Source organism: Numida meleagris, chromosome 9, assembly GCF_002078875.1.
Source record: "Numida meleagris isolate 19003 breed g44 Domestic line chromosome 9, NumMel1.0, whole genome shotgun sequence".
Lineage (NCBI taxonomy): Eukaryota > Metazoa > Chordata > Aves > Galliformes > Numididae > Numida > Numida meleagris.
Window position 1 is genome coordinate 6400870 of NC_034417.1, and position 20228 is coordinate 6421097.

At 37.6% G+C, this 20228-nt stretch overlaps 1 protein-coding gene and 1 long non-coding RNA gene across 2 annotated transcripts; one reads left to right on the plus strand and one right to left on the minus strand.

Annotated features, from left to right (window-relative positions):
- On the minus strand, positions 5–19325 carry LIPC (lipase C, hepatic type). The gene is made up of 8 exons (XM_021407007.1): positions 17988–19325; positions 16242–16421; positions 13429–13546; positions 11230–11463; positions 9632–9874; positions 5829–5949; positions 4907–5125; positions 5–3365 (listed from the first exon to the last, which is right to left on the minus strand). Exons 1-8 carry the CDS (start codon positions 18189–18191, stop codon positions 3260–3262), a joined length of 1425 nt encoding a protein of 474 aa, XP_021262682.1. The 5' UTR covers positions 18192–19325; the 3' UTR covers positions 5–3259.
- On the plus strand, positions 5949–11350 carry LOC110403590. Its single transcript, XR_002441750.1, has 3 exons — positions 5949–9129; positions 10741–10839; positions 11233–11350. It is a non-coding gene; the product is annotated as an uncharacterized LOC110403590 (long non-coding RNA).

Sequence of the window (20228 nt, forward strand, 5' to 3'; positions counted from 1 at the left end):
GCATTTCTATTTTCACGTCTTATGGTTAAATGCAAGAGCAAATATTCTTGTGTTAACTTTTTTAAGGAAAATCTCTAACGATGTCTTTCTTTATTTCTGTGAATCATACAAGTGATTTAAAGCTCTCTCTTTTCATCTTTAAAATAGAAACTAGTTACTCTTGGGTTATTCAAGCGTGGCACTATAGCTAGCGAATGATACCTTGTAAAATGAATTTATTTTTGAGAACGAATACCCCAATTAACAGAATAATGAGTGCACATTTAATGGATTAGACTTTTAGAAGGATCAAATCTACTTTTTGCAAGGTGTTTTCAAGCTGCCAGGCTGTGTGTGTTTTCTTTTACATGGTGAAGTTGATCTAGGTGATAAGATTGCTTTTAAACTCCAGCTTCTGGCAGCTAGTCTTTCCTCTTAGGGATGTTTGTTGAGAGTAGTCTGCTTAGACATCTGTTTCCCTAACTGAGTGGAATAGGCTTTGATGTAATCAAAGCATATTCAGAGTTCCTTTCTCACAGTACTTGCTTTCCCCATGATGTTTGTGAGTAAGTGTTTCCCTTTATAGCTAAGTAGCACTGTTAGGGCAAAAGACAACCAAATAATCAGTTGGAGTAGATCCATTCTGCATATCAGCATCATGGTTACCTAATAGATGTGGTGGCTTTTGTATTTACATTTCTAGGAATCCAACCCAAAGCAGTGGAATGATGCCTAAGCATATAATGCACATTGTGTATGTTTTTAAATGTGTTTAGGGGAAACCAATGAGTACATAAATAGCAGTTTTTTTATCTAATAACCTAACAATTCCTGGTTATAGCTATTCACTTTAATCATGATTCTTACTGTTTTATTCATGGAACATCACTGTTAGGTGTAGAAGCATGAATGGTCAGAATAGTAGGAATGTGAGAAGGCCATCACAGACTCCTCTTAAATCACAAAACTTCATTTTATTTAAACCAGACAGATTAGAAGTCAGTGATGCAGTTTGCCGTTTGATTAGGTTCCAGTATTGCTTTTTGGGGAGAAGAGGGGAGAACAAAGCATAGATTTTACCTCAGAACATTGGTGGCTCATTATAACACAGGTGATTAAAAGCTCAGCACTCCTTATGTTACTCTCAGCTGTGCTTCCTCTGACAGGAGCAGACTTCTGATGGCTTTCAGGGTCTCAGTTCAGTTGTCTGGAGTGATACAGGAACAGTTTGAGTGAGCACAGTGTGAGGCACCGCTGTAGCCACTTGGAATCATAGGTATGACCTCAGTATTTTCTTCTGGCATTGTCAGGCAGTTTGTGTATGCTGCCATGTATGCTTTGTTATTTTTAAATCAGAAATTAGTCTAACAGCTATCAAAAATACAGGATTTAGTTGGGACAGGACTAGTTTGGACATTTGATTTGTGAAAAATGACATCGGAATAAATTTATTAGTATCTTCAAGAGCTTAAATATTCAAATGTTTTAATTTTTCTGTTTGACTGAAGAAAAGTTCTCAAAGTGTGTTACCTGAGCAGATACCTGCTCGTTTGCACTTGAACTGAAGAATGTTTTTTCCCCAGAAACTAGAGAAGTCCCCAGACTGCAGCGTCGCTGTTATTTGGGCTTCAGCACACAGCAGACAGACATCTTTGACTTTTTTTCACCCGCTTTTCCTGGACTAATGCTTTTCAACTTCTTTCTACATTTAAGAGCCCTTTTTCAACCTTCTTACCAAGTAAGTAGTGGTGCTATTAGAAGCTAATTTTACTGTCTAAAATGTCTTAACTGTGTAAGGATGTGTTGCTACAGGAAAATCAGGACTTAAAAGGCTGTGAGAATGTATGTGTTTTACGTCATAGAACTCTCATCAGAAGCCATCTTACCAGCCTAAGTGCTTTTTATGAGGTCTTTATTTCAGCCTTTCTTTTTCTGTGTTGATTATACCTGTTTACTTACGTGAATGTTAGCTATTGAAAGCAGCTTTTAAAAGTTAGGAGTTACTATTCTGAGTGATCAGCAAAGTTGTCCGTGTTCACTGTTTGATGATGGTTCACTGCTTGCAGGTTTGCTGGTTCTGCTCTGCTCATTTGTCATACTTTTTAAATCATTCTCACTTTAATTCTGGTAACATCTGTATATTTTGATTCCAAATTTCCTTCAGTATCATAGTATGGTATCAGTTCTTGTGATTATTTTATATCTATTTTCAATTTAGAGAACATCTATAACAAATACATTCAGAATAGTCATAGAAACTTAATTTTTAATGACTATTGTACTTACAGTTATTAAGTGATGGATGAAATACTTTCTACTTATTTCTATTACTGCAGTAAGCATAAAACACAACTAATCTGAGATGATAGTGTTTATGTAGTTTATATTCCAATATAGGAAACAACAGAATTTTGTATGTTTGAAGTTTTTAAATTTATTTATATGCACTGGAGATAAGAGTTTTACCATTTTCATTTTTTAATACAGTTTAAAATGATACTAAGATCTGCTATACAGCAATTTAAAATGTAAAAATCTCAGGTTTTACATGAACAAGTAAATATGATTTTCGTGTGAAAGTTAGCAGAACTTCGTTGTGCCACAGTTGTGAGTAGTATATTAAGCATCATTAAATTACTATTAATTTAAATTAGTACTCTAAAGCAGTTAAATGGCAAAGCATTTTCCAATAAGGCATAGCTTTTTGGGGTGATACAGTTATTTTCCTTGCCATATAGTTGCAATGAATAACTCAATCAGTCTATACATTGAGATGTTTTCTAGTTTATGAAAGTCATAAAGTGAGGAATTCAGACTTTTTGTTGACAGTGTTACCTATTTCAGAGTATATTTACTGTTGAACTCCATCTTCACTATGAAATAATTTAGGAAATATTTAATGGATAGTCACTATTAATGTTTCTAAGTATTTAATTTGAGCTGAAACTCCTTTCAAAGATCTGTATCAATGATTATTTCAAATAGTAGCGTTCTGATTTCCAGCAAGCAAGCATTATTTCAAACTTCAACCAATTTAAAATTAATTGTTGCTGTCAGTAAAGTTGCTCATTAATCACCAAGAGTAGGCTTGCATATCAGGAAAGTCCCTTTCAGTTTACCATTGCATCACAAAATTTACATTTTTATGTATTCTCTTCATCACCTCTGAAACGATCAGAATTTTTAAATTTGTGCTTAGCAAGCTATGTATTTTTAAAACATCCTATTAGATGTGTGCTATTTTTAATATATTTTAGTAAGTATTTGGTTTTCTTCTTGCTCACTTCCTTTCTTGTTGTCGAAATCGATCTTCACATCTCACAAATGTTTTCTCTTGGGCTGGATAAAGGTGAACGTTGTCAATGCTTTGAGAACAAAATGCCATTCTAGGAAGAAAACACAGCATGTAACCATAATAATACTTTTTAGGGATGCCATCTGTGTAAAAAATTACTCTCTGAATACACTGGCTTTGACTGTCTTTATCCTTCCTGTATTTACCTTCCTGTGACATCCCAGATTGCACAGAAGGAAAATGAGCATGTTATTCTTGAAAATCTTGACAAAAACTCCTGCTGTTTGTTACAGCAAAAAAGCTTCTAAATAGTGTTAGATACCTGAAAATACCATCCCCACTGAAAATACCAACTCCCCACAGCGTTTACCCTTTCTCTAGTATGTCCTAAATGGTGTATCAGCGGCAATTGGCTTGTTCTATATTAATGATACAGTACTATTGGAGAGGAACTTGTTTTCTCAAGGTACAAAATCTTTTTTTTTTTTTTTTTTTAAACAGCTCCCCAGTTTCTCCTGTACTGCATGTTTTAATTTGTTTTGGCAGCTAGGTCAATACTGAACAGCAGGAGATGTTACAGGAACAATTATTTTTTTTATGGCAGGAGCACGTGCTAAGTGGTGGGTTAGGAAGAATAAAGTACCTACAAAACATATTTTTATAAAAGGAAAAAAAAATTATGATCGTCCTCTGCCACCCCTCTAAAGTGTCTAATTTGTGGGGATTTTTTGTTAGCATCGAGGAGCTGCGGCTCTGACAATAAGTACTGTTCCACAGGAAGTCTGCCAGTGGTTTTAACTGGCGTGCTGGTAAGAAAGAGGCTATAACAAGGGAAAACACCTGAGGCTGAGCCACAGTTGCAAGGTAAGACATTATTTTCTTGTTAATTAAAATGTTCGGTTAAAATTTCTCAAAGGATTAAAGCAGTAGGAATAATTACAAGTTTTGTTATTATTTTTTTTGGCTGAGATTTCTGAGTAAGCAGTTTCAAAAGTATTAATAGCATTTGCTGTGTTTAGAGACTACCACCACTGGGCTATGTGGCTTCAGTTGCAAAAAACAAGTGTATATTGAAAAGCAAATAATTGAGATTTGTCTTATTTTTGCAAGTAGGATTTTGAATTTTCAAGGCCTTAATGTTTGAATCAATATTTATTTTGTTTTGTATTTGTTTCTTTGAAATTTCATGTGGTCCTTATAGAGTGAGATAATCACATTCTAAAAACAAGAAATTGCTATCATTTATCACTATTGTGTAGAAAAAAATGCACTGCTTGTTTGAATTCTTCCTTGGATCTGTTTGCTACCTCCTTCTCTGTCCTCTATTCCCAAATATCAACAGCATTGTTACCCAAGGCAGTGGTGCCTTAAATTCAGATTAGTGTTATTAGTGAGCCAGAGTATTTCCCACAATTCGTTTTTGATCTGAGAACAAAAATTCTTCTCACAGGTCACTTCAAAGTCATGCATTGTGATCTGAGACAAAAATTTAAAAATAATAACATGACAGAGGTTGGACATGGATAAACTCAAGTGGTTTGAGTACAGGGACTCAGATCATTGTATTAGAGCTAGGAGAACCTGTTTGCGAAGTGTCTTAGTACAGGAAAATGTTATTTTCATGACACTTACTTTTGCTGTGTTTCCCCTGCTTTCACTCGTATTGTCTTCACTATGAGCCCTGGTCGACGGGTGCCTTTTGTCCATGGTATTATGGTTTGAAACTTGTCCCAGATATTTTCCCAAACTGCAGTTCCTTCCCATTTCAACTTGATCATTAGTAGCTCACCAATATCAGTGTCCAGTGTGATGAGAAAAGAGTAGGTTTTATTCCCATTAATTCCTTCAACTCTGCAGAAATCAAAAACAGAATAATGCTATCTCAATTATTATGGATTTAAGCTTATAAAAAATAAAGATTCTATTTTCTTTGAAATCAAAGAAGGGACTGTTCCCTCCCTCTTCTCCAGGGAGAACATTACTGTCTCTGGCATGCTCTTCCTCTAGGTGAGTAAAGTTGCGAAATATAACAACGTGCTAGGAAAAGAATGCAGAAGTTAGAAGCTTGGACAGCTAGTGAAGCACCAGTGGTTTCTGACCGCAAAAGACATGTCCCGTAATACTATCTGTGTTATGCCTTCTTTCTGCTAGAGCAAAGACCAAACCACTCTGCCTTTGCTTTTGATAATGCTGATAGCATATCCATCATGAGAAATAGCCAAATTTCTTTACCTTAATTACAGTTGATTCATTTTGTTTTAATTGATTACTGCCCTGTGTTAGCTTTGGGATGGACCAAAGTGGACAGGATACCAAATCTTAAGAGAAACTTCCAAGATTATTTGTTTCGTTTTAGAGATCTTTCATAGAAGAATTGTATGAATAATGTAAAAGTTAATAATTTTTAGGGAGTGTGGGTGAAGAGAGGGCAACTTTTGGTTCATCTCCCATTGCCTGTAGTAAACCAAGTCATTCACAGCTTGATTATCCAAGTGATATGGTAAACTGGCACTTCTTTCTTACTTGTCCAATGATATGTAATATCAATACTCACAGTGTGATGGGCAGGTTTTTAGCATCCTCCTTAGTGCCTGTCAGAGACATGGTAAAAGTTGGGTCTATCTTCTTGCCTTGGATTTCATTTATGAAGTGGATCTTGAACTGATAATGATAGACTGTAGAAAGGAAGAATTTGCAAAATGATGAAATGAACAATCAAAGAAACAATAGATTTCTCAGACAAATGACTGTATTTCAAAGCAGGAACTTGATTGATACTTTCATATTATTTTAAGATAAATTTGTAACAAAGGATAATTTTTTTTATTGTTGATGTGTTGTATTAGGGCTTGGGAGCCCTACTACTCTTTTTAAAAGGATTAAGGAGAGGAGGAAGGTAACCTGGGCAGAGTTCCCTTTATAGTATAAAACACTCTCCCATGGCAAATGTTTTTGCTCTTCTGAAATTTAATCGTTTGAATGTCTGGCAGGCTCTGTTCAACCAGCAGAGGAATCCTTCTGACTGGACATGTTCAGAGGTGTACAAGAAAGACTGAAGACCTTCTAAGATGTCAGGCTTTTTCTCTGGTTAGAAAATCTCCTTGCATAACAGAGGACTTTCCATGGCTGCATAATGAAACATTGTGCTTAATATGCATCTGTTAACAATATGACTTTGTTGAATAACATTACTATAAGAAAGATGTCATTATTGCTTTGAGGTTTGTTGGTTTCTCCAAGAATTGTGTTTAAGAAAATCTTTGAACTGAAAATAATGGCATGCTTCTGAGAAGAAAGAATGACTAAGGAATCATCAGTGTACTGATTACAAGCTGTTTGGCATTTAGAGAACTACAGGAAACAAACAAAACGAAACCATATAGTTAGAGGCCTCATGTACATGGACATTATCGTCTAGTTTTGAATGTCCAATACTTTTCCGTCAAGTGAGTCTACCAAAAGAAAAGATCTGGCTGTAGCCACTTAAATGTACTATGGAAAAGTTATTGTTGGGTGATAATGGTGCTTAGGTATTTTCAGCTGGAGGATACCCAAGTGTGGTGGCTCTCCATCAACTTTTGACATCAACATCAAATACTTTATTTTTTGAAAAACTTTTTCACTGCATTTTACACGCCATTTATCAGGACATACCATTTGTAGCTCTAATTCATCACTGTTATGTATTGACAAACACATAAAAGTAAAAGCAGGCATGCAGTGACAATGGAGATTTCTAAAGCAAGGTGTTGTTAGTCAGCTCTAAAGCACTTTTGCAGTGTGGAATGTGGTTTTCCCCTCTGCAAACTGCCTCCTTGCCCATAGCTGTTAGATTTAGATGTTAAGGAGGAAACCCTAAGTCATTTTTATTGACAAATACCAGAAAGTACTTGGGAGAATTAAGAGATGGTGATATTTATCCTTGCAGTGTGGTAAAACTACACATGGGAAACTGTTCTGTTAAACGTTATTGCACTGTATATATATATATATATTGCATTATAAATGCTTTTGAGCTGAAAGATGCTCAGAATCACCTGCTCTGGGCTTCACAGACAATGCTACCACTGCCCTGCTGAGGGTGTCACCTTTTCCTGTATATGGACAGATAGACCTCTGTGCAGCTCTGAGCTTCCACAGTGGAAGGTATTTGCTAGAAAAGCTGTATCTTTTTGTTGTTGTTTCATCTTTACTGTACGTTAAAGAACAGTTTTTTTTTTCTTTTGAAAAGTTGCCACTTATCAGAAATCAAGATGACTGGTTCTTTGCTGCTAGCCAGAAATGCAGACCTGACAAGGACAAAGTGCACAGAAAGGCTTGTTTACAAATCACTTATTGCTATTCTGTCTTGCTCTGGGTTTTCTCTTCTTGTAAAAGTGGAGCGTTCTTATGAAGCCCAGTCTTATGCAGTGCTTATGATACTCAAAGGAGAAAAGTGAGCATGTTTATATAAAAACTTTGGCTCTGGGTCTCATCATGACTTCATAATAAATGTAAACTTCTTTGTAGCAATTGCTTTTTTATTTGTACACTCCAGAGTACAACTTGAAAAATGTCTGATTTCATGAAGAAATACAGAGCATTGTGAAACTTAATGCTGAGTTCCTCAGATTTCCTCTGTTTGGGCTTCCCTCGTGATCTTCAAACATTTTTTTTAAGAACATTACAAAGATCACTTCATACACACCCTTCCACTGGTGCCGTCTTGTTTTGGAACTTTTATGAAAGGAAATTATTGTCTGAGCATTGGTATTTGGGTATGTGCCAACAACATTTTTTTTCTCAAAGGAAGACCATTTTCAAGCATAAAAATGGGATGTGTTTAAAATCAAAATCAACACCAGTGGGACACAGTTGCAGCTTGTGATGAACTATCTACATGTCCAAGGAAGGAAACAGCATGGGGGTGTTATTTCTGTGCCCAGTGTGTGCACGCGGCAGACCTGGCATCATTAGAGTGGTGTATGTTCCCCATTCTGATGCTGACCTGTCTGTTCTACAGCAAAACAGCACTGGGAACTGCACGGCCTTTAAAAATCTGTAGATCTGCTCCAAGCAGCTTCCTGTCACATTTTTAACAAGTATGAGACCCCCAGTGGGTTCAACTGCTCTGAGTGTCAGCCAGGGCTGAGCAGACTTCTCTGCAGTCATTGCGGTGTACTTCACTGCTGCGTTAGTGGGAGGAATCGTAGGATCTCCAAGTGAGACACTCCATTGAGTGTCCAAACGCTCACTGAACTCCATCAGCCTGGGGCTGTGCCCAGTGCCCTGGGCAGCCTGTTCCATGCCCACCACGCTCTGGTGAAGAACCTGTCCTTAATTCCCAGCCTGACTCTCCCAATGGAGCTCCATGCCATTCCCTCCGGCCCTGTCACTGATACCTGAGAGCAGAGCTTAGTACTGCCCTCTGCTCCCTGTGAGGAGCTGCAGCTGCCATGCGGCCTAGTTTGGGCCCTGTGGTCCTGCAAACCACTTTGCATGTTCAGCTGCCATAATTTACAGTGAATGTGATCTGATGGTGATCAGTGTTTGTGGTGGGATCTTGGTCCACCAGAGTGAGAGGAGGAAAAGTCTATGCAACAGATTTCGCTCAAGATCTGAAGGATCCTAGATTACTACCGTGAGGATCACTTCCGAAAGTACTTAAGTGTTTGAAGTTTTACTTTTTTTTTTTAATTATTCTCTGGCATTGCAATTGAGTACCAGGCACTGTGGGGGGAGATGAACTGTGCAATGCAAGCAGGTGCTGAGGGGGGATTCCTGTGCCCTGGGCCTGTGCTGGCGGAGGCGGGAAAGCGACTGTGCTTCCCTCTGTGTGGTGATACCTGCAGCGTGGATTGTCTCACTGAACTTAGGTAGTTATACTGTTCTCTTGATAAAATAATTTAATGGTGATAAACCCTAGATTAACAGTCCCTTTATTTTAGTGCGACATTCTGGCCTATAAAAGTCTGGGCTATTCTGTTGTCCACTGGCTGAAAAGTAATAATTTGTGTGTAGTAATAATTTATCTGTAGACAAACTACAGATAAAATGTGGCTAAATTTGGAACGTGAGGCTTTGCAGGCCTCCCAGAGCAATTGTGCTGCTTCTTTGGCTTGGCTGTGTGCCTGCTGATACTGTGGCACTCACGTAGGACAACTGTAGGAAGCTCCTATCGACCAAGGCCCTAGGCAGCTCTGATCTTGATCCAAGGCCGTCAAGACAGCCTACTAGGATTCCTCACTGTCTCTGCAAATTGATTATTCCCACAGATTTTTATTAGCTTTAATAAATGAATAAACAGGATCACAAAGCCTAGACCCGGTACCACATTTCATAATCAACATGGAGACTGTAACAAATATTCCCACAGACCTTTGAAAGGCATACGTGCCCTTGTTTTCAGAAAGAGTCTTCTACTTTTTGGGAGCCGTTCCTCCCTGATGTTGTAGCCCAGAGTGTTGCACCGGTTCTTCCTACAGCTGAGGCACAATCCTTTCTCGAAAGTGTTGATGTCGTTGCACCAGTACGCTGTGCTTTGCTTGTCATTGTGAAGCAGGGAATCAATGAACAAGTGAACTGACCTCTCATGGGCACATTTCACAGTTTGTGTGATACCTGAAAATACACAAACAGTAGTTTTTTTGTTCCTTTTTACTGTTCCAGCTATAGAGTAGCCAGCTGTATATGTTACTCTGCTTCCCCCGTCCCTCTTACTGCTGAAATGTCATGATTTTTGTCTCAGAAATCATACATGTAGCAACAGAACTTTTGCGATCATCCAAAATAGTTTGGCTGAACCCACTTGCTAATAAAGCTGAATAATTTACTGCTTAAATTTGTTAAGCAAATGTACAAGACTGTAAATATGAACCTTGATTGCATTGTCCTGACTGATAAGTTAATTATGAAATACGGTATGAGGGTACATGCAGCCTTTCAGATCATGCTGTACTCAAGACTGTTGTCTCTGAGTGGCTGAACGCTGTTGACTTTCAAAAGTTTACATAATGTCATGTTTTGTCCCCATCAGAGTTAACAGGTTCTAATGTTGAGTTTTGCTTTCAGCTACAACTGAGGAAAAAGGCACTAAAAAAATGTATGAAATACATAAAACTTGCTAAATGCATAGATGTGCTTTTAAGATGAGTGCCTTTTCTCTCCTTTTCTAAAGGGAAATTTTACTTTTAAACATTTCAGATCAAATTATGGAAGTTATTTTCTTCTGCGTAATTTGAATATACCACGGTGGACTGTTTTTACATGTCTTCACTGATAAGATCTCTATGTCATGAATTATCTGTTAAGAAGTAAGATCTACTTTTATATGGCGTAGTGATAGCTGAGAAATGTTTTGCAGTACAATATGCCAAGTGAACAGCACTCGGGTTTTTTTTTCAGTGAGCAGTTCTGGCTGACACTGTGCATCAGTACTTTTATCTTTTTTCATTATGTTGCATTAGACTCTATATGTTTATGTTTAGGTGTTTTGGAACTGGGCTTCTAGTATGGACATGGACAGCGGAGAGCGTCACCCACTGTGTGCAGCTGAAGGATGATGACTTGGGAAAAGGTAAATTAAGGTGAGTAGTATAGCTTTGTGTTTTGTTTGATTTGAAATAATTGCACACTAGATGAATCTGGCTTAATTAGAATAATTTTTTCTCATTTCCTCTACTACCAAAACAAATACCTTTGAAAATTATTCAAAAGTTCTTAACAGCAGCGTACTCATGGTCTTGTTTTCAGAAGTGCTAGGCAGCCACATTTCTTATTAGTCAGTAAGAATGATTTGAGTTCAATACATGTAAAAATCTATAACCAATTTCTAGAAAAGAAACTTCTTTGTTTATAATAGGAGATAATGTTCCTCCATTTGATGCTGTTTTAACATTATAGATCTATGTAGTTTCCCAGAGATAGCATCAATCTAGATGTAGTGCTGCTGCCCATACTGTCCCATTTGTTCTTACCAGTGATCCCATATTGTGCAATGTGGTTATACACATGCATGAAGTGACAGCCAGGCTGAAAGGTGCCTCCATTGGGATAAAAATCGAAATGGGCCACAGGCTGTTTGATGCCAACACTGAGACCCATGTGCTGTTTAGTGAACGTATGAATTGCATCTACGAAGTTTGCATCATCTGGAGATAAACGGTCTGTTGGTGACATTCCTTCAAACAAGGGGCCAGCAGGGTCAAGGCCTGCAACAGAAGCAAACAATCCAATTGTGATATCGCATAGATGGGCTTTTCTTATACTGTTTTGAGAAAAATGTCTGATAAGTATTTAAAAATATACAGCACTGGAAATTTACAAGGTCTTTCACTGACAGAAACAGAACTAAGAACACTTGTACTGCAGAGGGTACATGGATACACCAAAAGGTAAATACAGAGGTAATGAACAGTAACTGCTATATGCACAAGGACACAGACTGAGATAGATATGTTTGTTATAGACAAGCCAAGCTCACTACTGCTTTGTCTTTTGAGAGATGTTTACTTAATTTTGTTCTTTGATACTCTAGAGGTCATGCGTTTCAGAGGCCCTTTTGAAAACAGCAATCCTACAACAAAGTTGACTTTTAGCCTACATTTGAGACTTGTAACTTCTAAAGCTTCACTTCACGGAATCAAAGATGCTGTGTATAATAATTTTCAAAATACTGCAGTACTCAGAAAAATAGTATTCCAGTTATGCACATTGATTTCAGTTCACTGAGTGCTTTTGTATAAGACCCTTCTTGGGAACTGATTGCTGGAAAAATATTTCTTGCATAGTTTAAAGCTGCTGTTTGGTTTGGAGAACAAGCTTCTAAAATTTCAAGTTCTTCAGCTGGTATTGTGGACTGATGTAGTTGCATATGTATAACTGGACAAGACTAATAGCAGAGGCTTCAAGTAGGATGACAAGGATGTCACCCTGAAGGCATGCCTTTTCCTTTTAATAGGTTGTGTCAATATGAAGTTTTTGAACTTACTGTTACAAGACTGAATAATTTTTGCTGAAGAGTGCATTAAGTTGTTACAATAAATGTGCCTTAATGTTTTTGCTTATCCATTATCAAGGTTTGATGGATTAATGTGATCTGAATAAGCAGTGCTAATGAGCTCAAATCCTTTGGTGTGTACACAGGTGTTAATATTGTGATGTGTCGTGTGAAATAAGCTTCTTGCCATGCAGGCACCATCTCAAGAGTTGATTAAGTAAGAAACTGTGGTATGTAGTCATGAATCCAAGATCACAGCTGGGAACTGTTCAGGGGAGGTGACACACAGAGAGCTAGGGAGAGCAGCTGGAACTGGAGGTGAGAGCACTGACTGTAGCCAAGGATAGGTGGAAGCTTGAAGATGATGTTTACTTTACCTCTAATTTTTTTGCTGTAATGGCAAACCCTAGGAGGGGCATATGTTTGGACTTCAGACCATGTGTAGATTTGGTCTTGGTCATGTAGGAACATAATGTCAGATTTTATAAGCTCATAAAACCCAATAATCCAAAAGAGATTTGTTTCAGGATCAGGATCTTATCCTCCAGATAACCTCTTCAGGGTTATTGATCTGATCAAAACCTTGGATATTGTTTTTTGTTTTGTTGGTGGTGTGGTATGTGAGGGTTTTTTTGTTTGGTTGGTTTGGGCTTTTTCCTTCTTCTTATATACAAGTTAACATGTTTCTGGTCTCTTCCAGCACTGTGTCATGAAACAGTGAGTCTACCTTTAAGGGCATTGTCTACCATCTTTCATTTATTAAAATAAGAGTTGTAGTCTACCTTGTTAAATCTTCTGTCAAAATACATATACATTGGTATTTTACAGTGCATACAGTTGTAAATGGCTTTGCACTGCACAGTCTCATTGCATTTAAAAATATTATGCAAGTGGATTAAGTTGCCCATACATGTGAAAATTTTAATTTTGAAGAGGATGCTGTTTGAAAAGGAGACTACATACAAAATGTATTCAGCTAGGGCAGGGAAAAGGCGTAATAAATTAAATGCAAACCTTGGCCAGAAACTTTAGTTAAAATTCCAGCAGGTGCTGTTGTGATTAGTATAAATAGAAATGGGGAGTTCTTAGTTCTAATCTGAATTGATGTGTCAAATATCTGGGTAATGTAGGCAAAGAAATCAGTCGGCTGTTACATTTATTAAAATAATCTTTTTACCTGTAATTCTTCCAATCTTGTTTGTACCACTGATATAACTACCGGCAAACCCTGAAACATGAGCTCCCAGGCTGTACCCAATTAGATGAACATTGCTTCTGGAAAACTGAATGGATTCCTGGAAGATAACAGCAGTTTGATTTAGATGCAGAAAATGCAACAAGTGAACTAGTAAAACGCTTAACTACAAACAAGGAATACTGTGAGTTGTAACGCAAGAAATTTCTATGTATGTTGATGTTGGAGGTGAAATGAAGTGCTTGGATCATGCACCAAATTTCTTTGCTGGCTGAGTGTTATTCCTTGCCTCCTTTATTTGCATCAGGCAAATGCCATGCATCTGGGCGCTGGGCCTTTTGTGGTATGCTGAAATAGTAGGAGTTTTGTTACTGTTTGTTGGAAGTGATGCAAATGTGCGTTGCCTTTTGTATACAGCATTTGAGTTTCCTATGACTACAACCTGGATATCTGTCCTTTATATCCAATATAAAACAACCATTTATAGAAACAATCGCTTCTTTTCCCTGGGATATTAACAAACAAAAGTATCTCAACATTGATCAGACATGATAAGTGATATGGTGATGGCGTTTATTGGACCGATTATTTTATAGAACTGTATCTGATCAGAAATATACCTATTGAAGCAGAATTAGCCTCCAGTCCTTCTTTCTGCCTAATCAATGCTACCTCTATCTTATGTTTTTCACCTGGTGGTGAGATCGAAGTTTATATGACTTGTAAAGAAAATGGTGTAATACTTTCCTTGCAGGAAAGGCAAGCCTCTGTTTCAATTTCACTGTGGTTACTGTCAATCCCAGTAGATGACTTAGCAGTTTTGATACCTGTCTGATTTGAAGATGAGGTAAAAGCTGGCAACCTTCTTTTGAGAAAGAGGCTGCTCTTAGAGACCAGACTATCTGAAACAACTTTCTTGGCAGATGTTATTGTGATGGCTGTTATTGAGATTGTTAATTGATCGTGCCCTGTTAATTCTTGGACTGGGACTGCTAAGATTTACTTAATCTTCATTCTTGATTTAAATATTTCACAGTGCTGAAGCTTTTGTTACATCCAATGAAGATATGTCAAATCAGAAGCACAGCAGAAAGATTGTTATAGGAGATGAAATGAGGGTTGTTTTTAATTGTTAAACTCATGAGGGGAGCTTCTCAGTTGTATGAAGGTTTACTACTTGAACATTTTCAGTTGAATTCTATGAGAAGTTATGGCATATATAAATCCTGGAATATGTCACAGAAACACATAATGGCTTTGGTTGGAAGGAAAGGTCCTCCAGTCCCAACCCCCTGCTGTGGGCTGGTTGCCACCCACCAGGTCAGGCTGCCTGGGGCCCCATCCAACCTGGCCTTGAATACCTCCAGAGATGGGGCACCCACGGCTTCTCTGGGCAGCCTGTGCCAGCGCATCACCTCTTTTCGGGTGAAGAATTTCCTCCAAGAGAAGCTACCTACAATGCTGTAGCAAGGAATCACTTTTTCAAGCCTAGATTTATTTATTTATTTATTTTGCTGACACTGGAGGAATCAGAGACTTTAAATAAAGAGGAATCTTTATTGTGTTGACAATGCGATGTGTGCACCATTTTGATTCATTCGGTAATTAAACAGCTTCGAAATATGACTTCCAGTCTTTAGCAACTTAGAATAAATTTGTGCAAGAGTTAAGCTTTCTTGTAATGTCACAGGGAAAAGTGGTGACTCTGGCTCTCCTTCATGCTTGCTCTCCCTAACTGCGAAGGTTGTCCAGTAACTTCTAGCCCTGCCATTTCTGTTGAAAAGCAGCTTAGCCCTTTACTGGTATTTGATACAAATCTTCCCGCTTTACAGCTTATTTCCCTTCTACCATAAGCCCCACCATTTTTAAATTAATGTATTCAAAAATTCATTGTGAGATGCAGAAGTAAAATTTCATTTCCAATTAAGTAGCTTGAATTATTGCTAGAGATAGCTGAGTTACATAGGGTGCATAGTTCATAATTGTAATTATCTTTCTAGTGTTTTGCTTTTTGCTTTTTCTAAAATAGTTCTGGAGAAAAGCGATCACTTGCGGACTCCTCTATAACATTTCCAGTCAGGTGGCTGCAGGTGCAGCTAAAACTGCTGTAGGAAACAGCCACTCCTTCACTCCTAGTGGGAGTTTTGATGAGTAGTCACTACATTAGCATGGCTCTGCACTCATTACTGCCTCTGTGCCATCTGCTTCGTTATGTGTATCTGTCCTCTTTAAAGGGCTGCCTTTAAACTTTGGATCACCAAGCAATTATTTTAGAATAAGCTTTGGGAAACAGAGGCAAAAAAACAAACAGCCAAACGGATGTGATGTCATGCTTGAACTCTGTGTTAAGGATATGTCACATAAACCCATTTTGCTGAACTAGCCAATTGCAAATGATCGTGTACCTGCTTTCAGAGTACAGGACACTTGCTCTGACTTTCTATTACTGACTGAGTTCTGAACTTGAAATATTGTTGGGTAGTTTTACAATTCAGGGAATGTCAGCTGTCTGTGCAAGTGGGAATTGAGAAACTAAAGCAGCGTGAACTGATCTCACCTCTAAAGACACATCGAATATTCTAATAAAAAAGACCACTTGCTTTTTTTCTCTTGCATGGTGAAATTTTTATGAAATTGTGAAAATTTATGCAAGAAAAATTACAGATTTTGAAGAAACTTAATTGATTGAAATGAACAAGCATTAACCAGCTAGTATTTCGGGAAGATGACAGAAGCCCAAGAACAGGTAAATGCATCTTCGCTGGAGAAACACATTTTGATGTAGAGGCTCTTACCTCCAGCCATTCCACGAAGTCTGCTATCTCCTGTCCTATGTAGCGTGTATTCTGTACAGCAATGGGATAGTGCTGGTGAGCAAATGTAAGCCAGTCTGCAATGATCACATTAATTTGTCTATGCTGAGACTTCAGAGCTGCTGCCATTTTCCAAATCCAGCTTTCTAAAATCCCATCCACCTGTATAGATTAAAGAAAAAAAAAAAGTAGTCTTTAGAGAAACCGGTGCCCACCAAATGTTTTGTGTGAAAAGCTCAGGGAAATTAAAACCACAATATCAACAAGGAGGTCTAGTGCCAATAACTGGGATTTTTGAGGCCTTCAGCATGCTTCATTGCTGAGAATCCTTGATTTTTGGTGGACAAAAAAATCAAGAATATGGATAAACTGTTTAATATTTTAGGTATGTGATCTCTTATCGCTAAAATGGTGTCCTTAAATATTTTCACTCATCCTGAGATAATTGGGATTACTGATTAAAAAGAGACAGAAATTCCCCAATAGTTTGATTTCTTTCAAGAGCAGCTGTCCATGTAAATTTACACAGCAAGGAAAATGGGAGGAAAGCTGGAATGCTGCAGACCAGTGAATGTTTGCCTTTCACAGCCATTCCATTATGAAATCTCCTTTTTTCCTCTCTTTTCTCACTCTTTTTTAAAGTACTGCATCACACTTTCTGTATTAGCATCTACGACTGCTTCCAAGAATTTTTATTTAATATTACATATTTAAGATGAGCCAGTTATACGTATTTCCTCAAATAACAGAACATCCCAATCTCTTCTGGTCATTTAACAGAATTTGGAAGTCTCAGTTTTGGGTTTCCATACATACTTCCCTAAGAACACAATACTGCACATTAAATTAATGTGAACATTGAACACTGATGGCAGCAGCCTCAGCTCCATAGTTCCCCTTTGAGAAGAGCATAGGTTTTGAACGTATTCTTGTGTGGGAGTCTTGGCTAATGTAATCTAGGGCAACATTCCATCTCTGCTGTTCTGTGTTTTAAGAGAGTTATGTGCATCAAGGGTGTTGCTCAAGGTTTCTCTGATTGTAAATTTGCAATGGCAAAAGGAAGGGGTATTTTGCCTCTTGTTTGGTGATACTGATTCTGTGAGAATTGGGTATCTGTTCAAATGACACGACGTCTTATCCTGCCTTATCTTTTGTTTTTCAACTGAGAAGCTGATAAAAATTCACTCTAGCATAGAAATTCTATGCAATTGAGCAAGTTTTTTTATTTTTTTTCTTTTTTAATCATTTAACTGGAAGCAGTCCAATGATAATTCACTGACTTTTCAACTGAAAAAGCTTAGAGAGAACTTCTCTCTGCAGGTGTACCTGTGAGAAAGACGTGGGCAGTTTGTGTGCACTTCTTTTCAAGAAGCCTGTAAATACCTGGCAGTGAACATACCAGAGAAATGAAACCTAGTATTCAGTCCTCCAGAGGCACAGCACATTAATTCTGCTGCTTGTTCTAACTCTGCTGGCTTTAAACCAGGGCTGCAACTAATTCCTGGCATGGGATTCCCGTAAGAAAAATTGCTTCTCGATCATTCCTTCAGAATCACGGTGGGGAATATCCACTTTTCGTTATTTCTAGCTATGATTGCTAGCAGGGAAATCCACCATCTTTGAGATCCCAGTCTTTCTTCTGAAGTTGCTTTTGGCACTAGCATAATGAGGAGGAAAGTATATCAAATCAGATGTAGTTTGAATTAAAAATAAAATGTGTGTTCATACCGACCAGCCATGGACTATCATCACGAGAGGAAGAGAGGCATTGAAACTGCATTTGTCAAGAGTCTCCAAATGATTAAACAAAATCTGACATGCTTCTCCAGTTGTATCTGTATAGAGTTGAAATTTGGTTTCTAAGCTTTGCTGATCTTTCTTTGTTCTAGTGTGCTGACTCTGTGATCCCAGTGCCTCTGAAATGAAATCCATAGTAAGTCATAATAGTATGGAATCTAAAACCTGAAGAAGTTACTAGTAAGACAGCTTATAAGATACAATAAATTATTGAGATTGAAACTCTAGCTGGGCATAATTGTTATCTACTCCAGATGGGCCTAAGCTGTGCATTTTGTGTCCAAAAAAAAGTGATTTATTTCAAAGTTTGAGATAGTATAGATGTGCATCTGAATCCATCTATTTAAGCAATAACAATTAACTATTAGACAACATAGTGAATTATTCATTTTCCGTAAAAAGATTTGATGAAATATTCTAGCTGTAAAACTTTTATAAAATTCTTTGGTTGAAATAGCTTGGTTCATGTAGAATGGCATTTTCAGAAATGTCTATTAACTACCTGGGATGGTATCTGTTCTTATGAAAGGATTGGCAGAGCAAACTGTAGTCTCAGCAACATTATGAATTGAGAGGGAAAAAAACATCAATATAGAGAAATTGCTGGAAAATGGGGTAAAATAAAATAGAAGCTTTAAAAAAGCACATTGTGATAGGCAAGTGTGGTGTCTCTTTCTGATAAGGCTTCAGGTTTTTTATGATGTTTACCTTAAAACAATCCAGATAATACATTTATTAATTATAGAATGAATGAGAATTAGAGGAAGAAATGTCAGGATGCAGTGAACCAGACGAATGAGAGGCTACAGTTTTTGAGGATGAAACTTCCAGAGCGGAGAGAGTTTACTCTCTGGGGACTATTTTTGGGTAATCTTATCGTAGTACTTTGATGTAAAAAGCCATCAGGAAAGGTACAAAACTGACAAAAGTTGGAAGGCAATTACTAATACTGGAGAGACCACAAAGTTAAGCACTGAAAGCTTGAGGACCTTGAAAATACAGCAGCAGAAGCAGGTAGAAATTTCAAATTATGAAGCACAAGGTCATACAGTTGATAAGAATGACTCTGTAACTAGAGCTCAAAAATTGGAAGCAACAAAAGACAATACTAATAAAAGCAAAACTGAGTCATTGCTGTGATTTGGCTCTGAGAAAGGAAAATATTATTCCAAGATGCGTTAAAGAGATGTTTTTGATAGGAAGAGAGAATGTTTGTGCCAATAATACATTTGGTAGCAGCATAGGGAACAGTGTACGTAGCTCTTGTTATCACCCCCAGGTCATACCAATTCAAGCTGCAGCAGCTGCTCAGCAGCGCCTCTGAAATGGTCATGGAGAAAGCCAGTACATTTAATATGTATTTGTGTGCATTGCAACTCCTATGCCCGTAGAGGCTTTTCAGAATGCATCTAAACTCATAATGTATTCTTTTCTGTATTATATCAACAAATACATCTTGATGCATTCTACAACAGTGCTCTATTTTTAGCACAAAAAGGAAAACATAAAAATTATTTAACTTCTCTTCCATTATGTATATCCTTTCTTTGGTTTATGCCTCATTTCCACTTTCTCCCAGTGCCTCTTACATTGCTGAGACACTTTGTCACTCCATTGTTTGTACATATTTCAGAAAACAATCATAAATAGCTGTTTTCTTTATACAATCTCTGTGAGAATGTTTTGTGTTTTTTTTTTTATTTGCCAGTAAGTGTAAGAGAGGGAGTTGAAAATACAGTTTGAACTTCATGGCTGTCAGAAGGGAAAATTTCCAATGGAATCTACTTTATCATTAGACAAAGAACTGTGTCAATTTATTAATCCATGTAATGACTTGGAGAAGGAAATAGTCTCTAAAGAGCTTGGCACCTTACAACACTCTTGCTAAAAATGTCATGCTAGTGACTCAGAAACATGATCGAAGGCAACTGCAAAGTTTCAGAGTTAAGTTTGCAAAAGCTGCAAAATAAAACTGCCAAATATTTTCCAGAGCTAACTGCAGCTGCTATTGGAAGATTTTTTGGAAAATTACTTAGCCAGGTGAGTTGCTGGCTGACTTTGTAGACTCATGGAATGGCTTGGGTTGGAAGGGACCTTAAAGATAGCCTCCCTGCTGTGGGCAAGGCTGCCACCCACCAGCTCCTCCAGAGATGAGGCATCCTCATCTTCTCT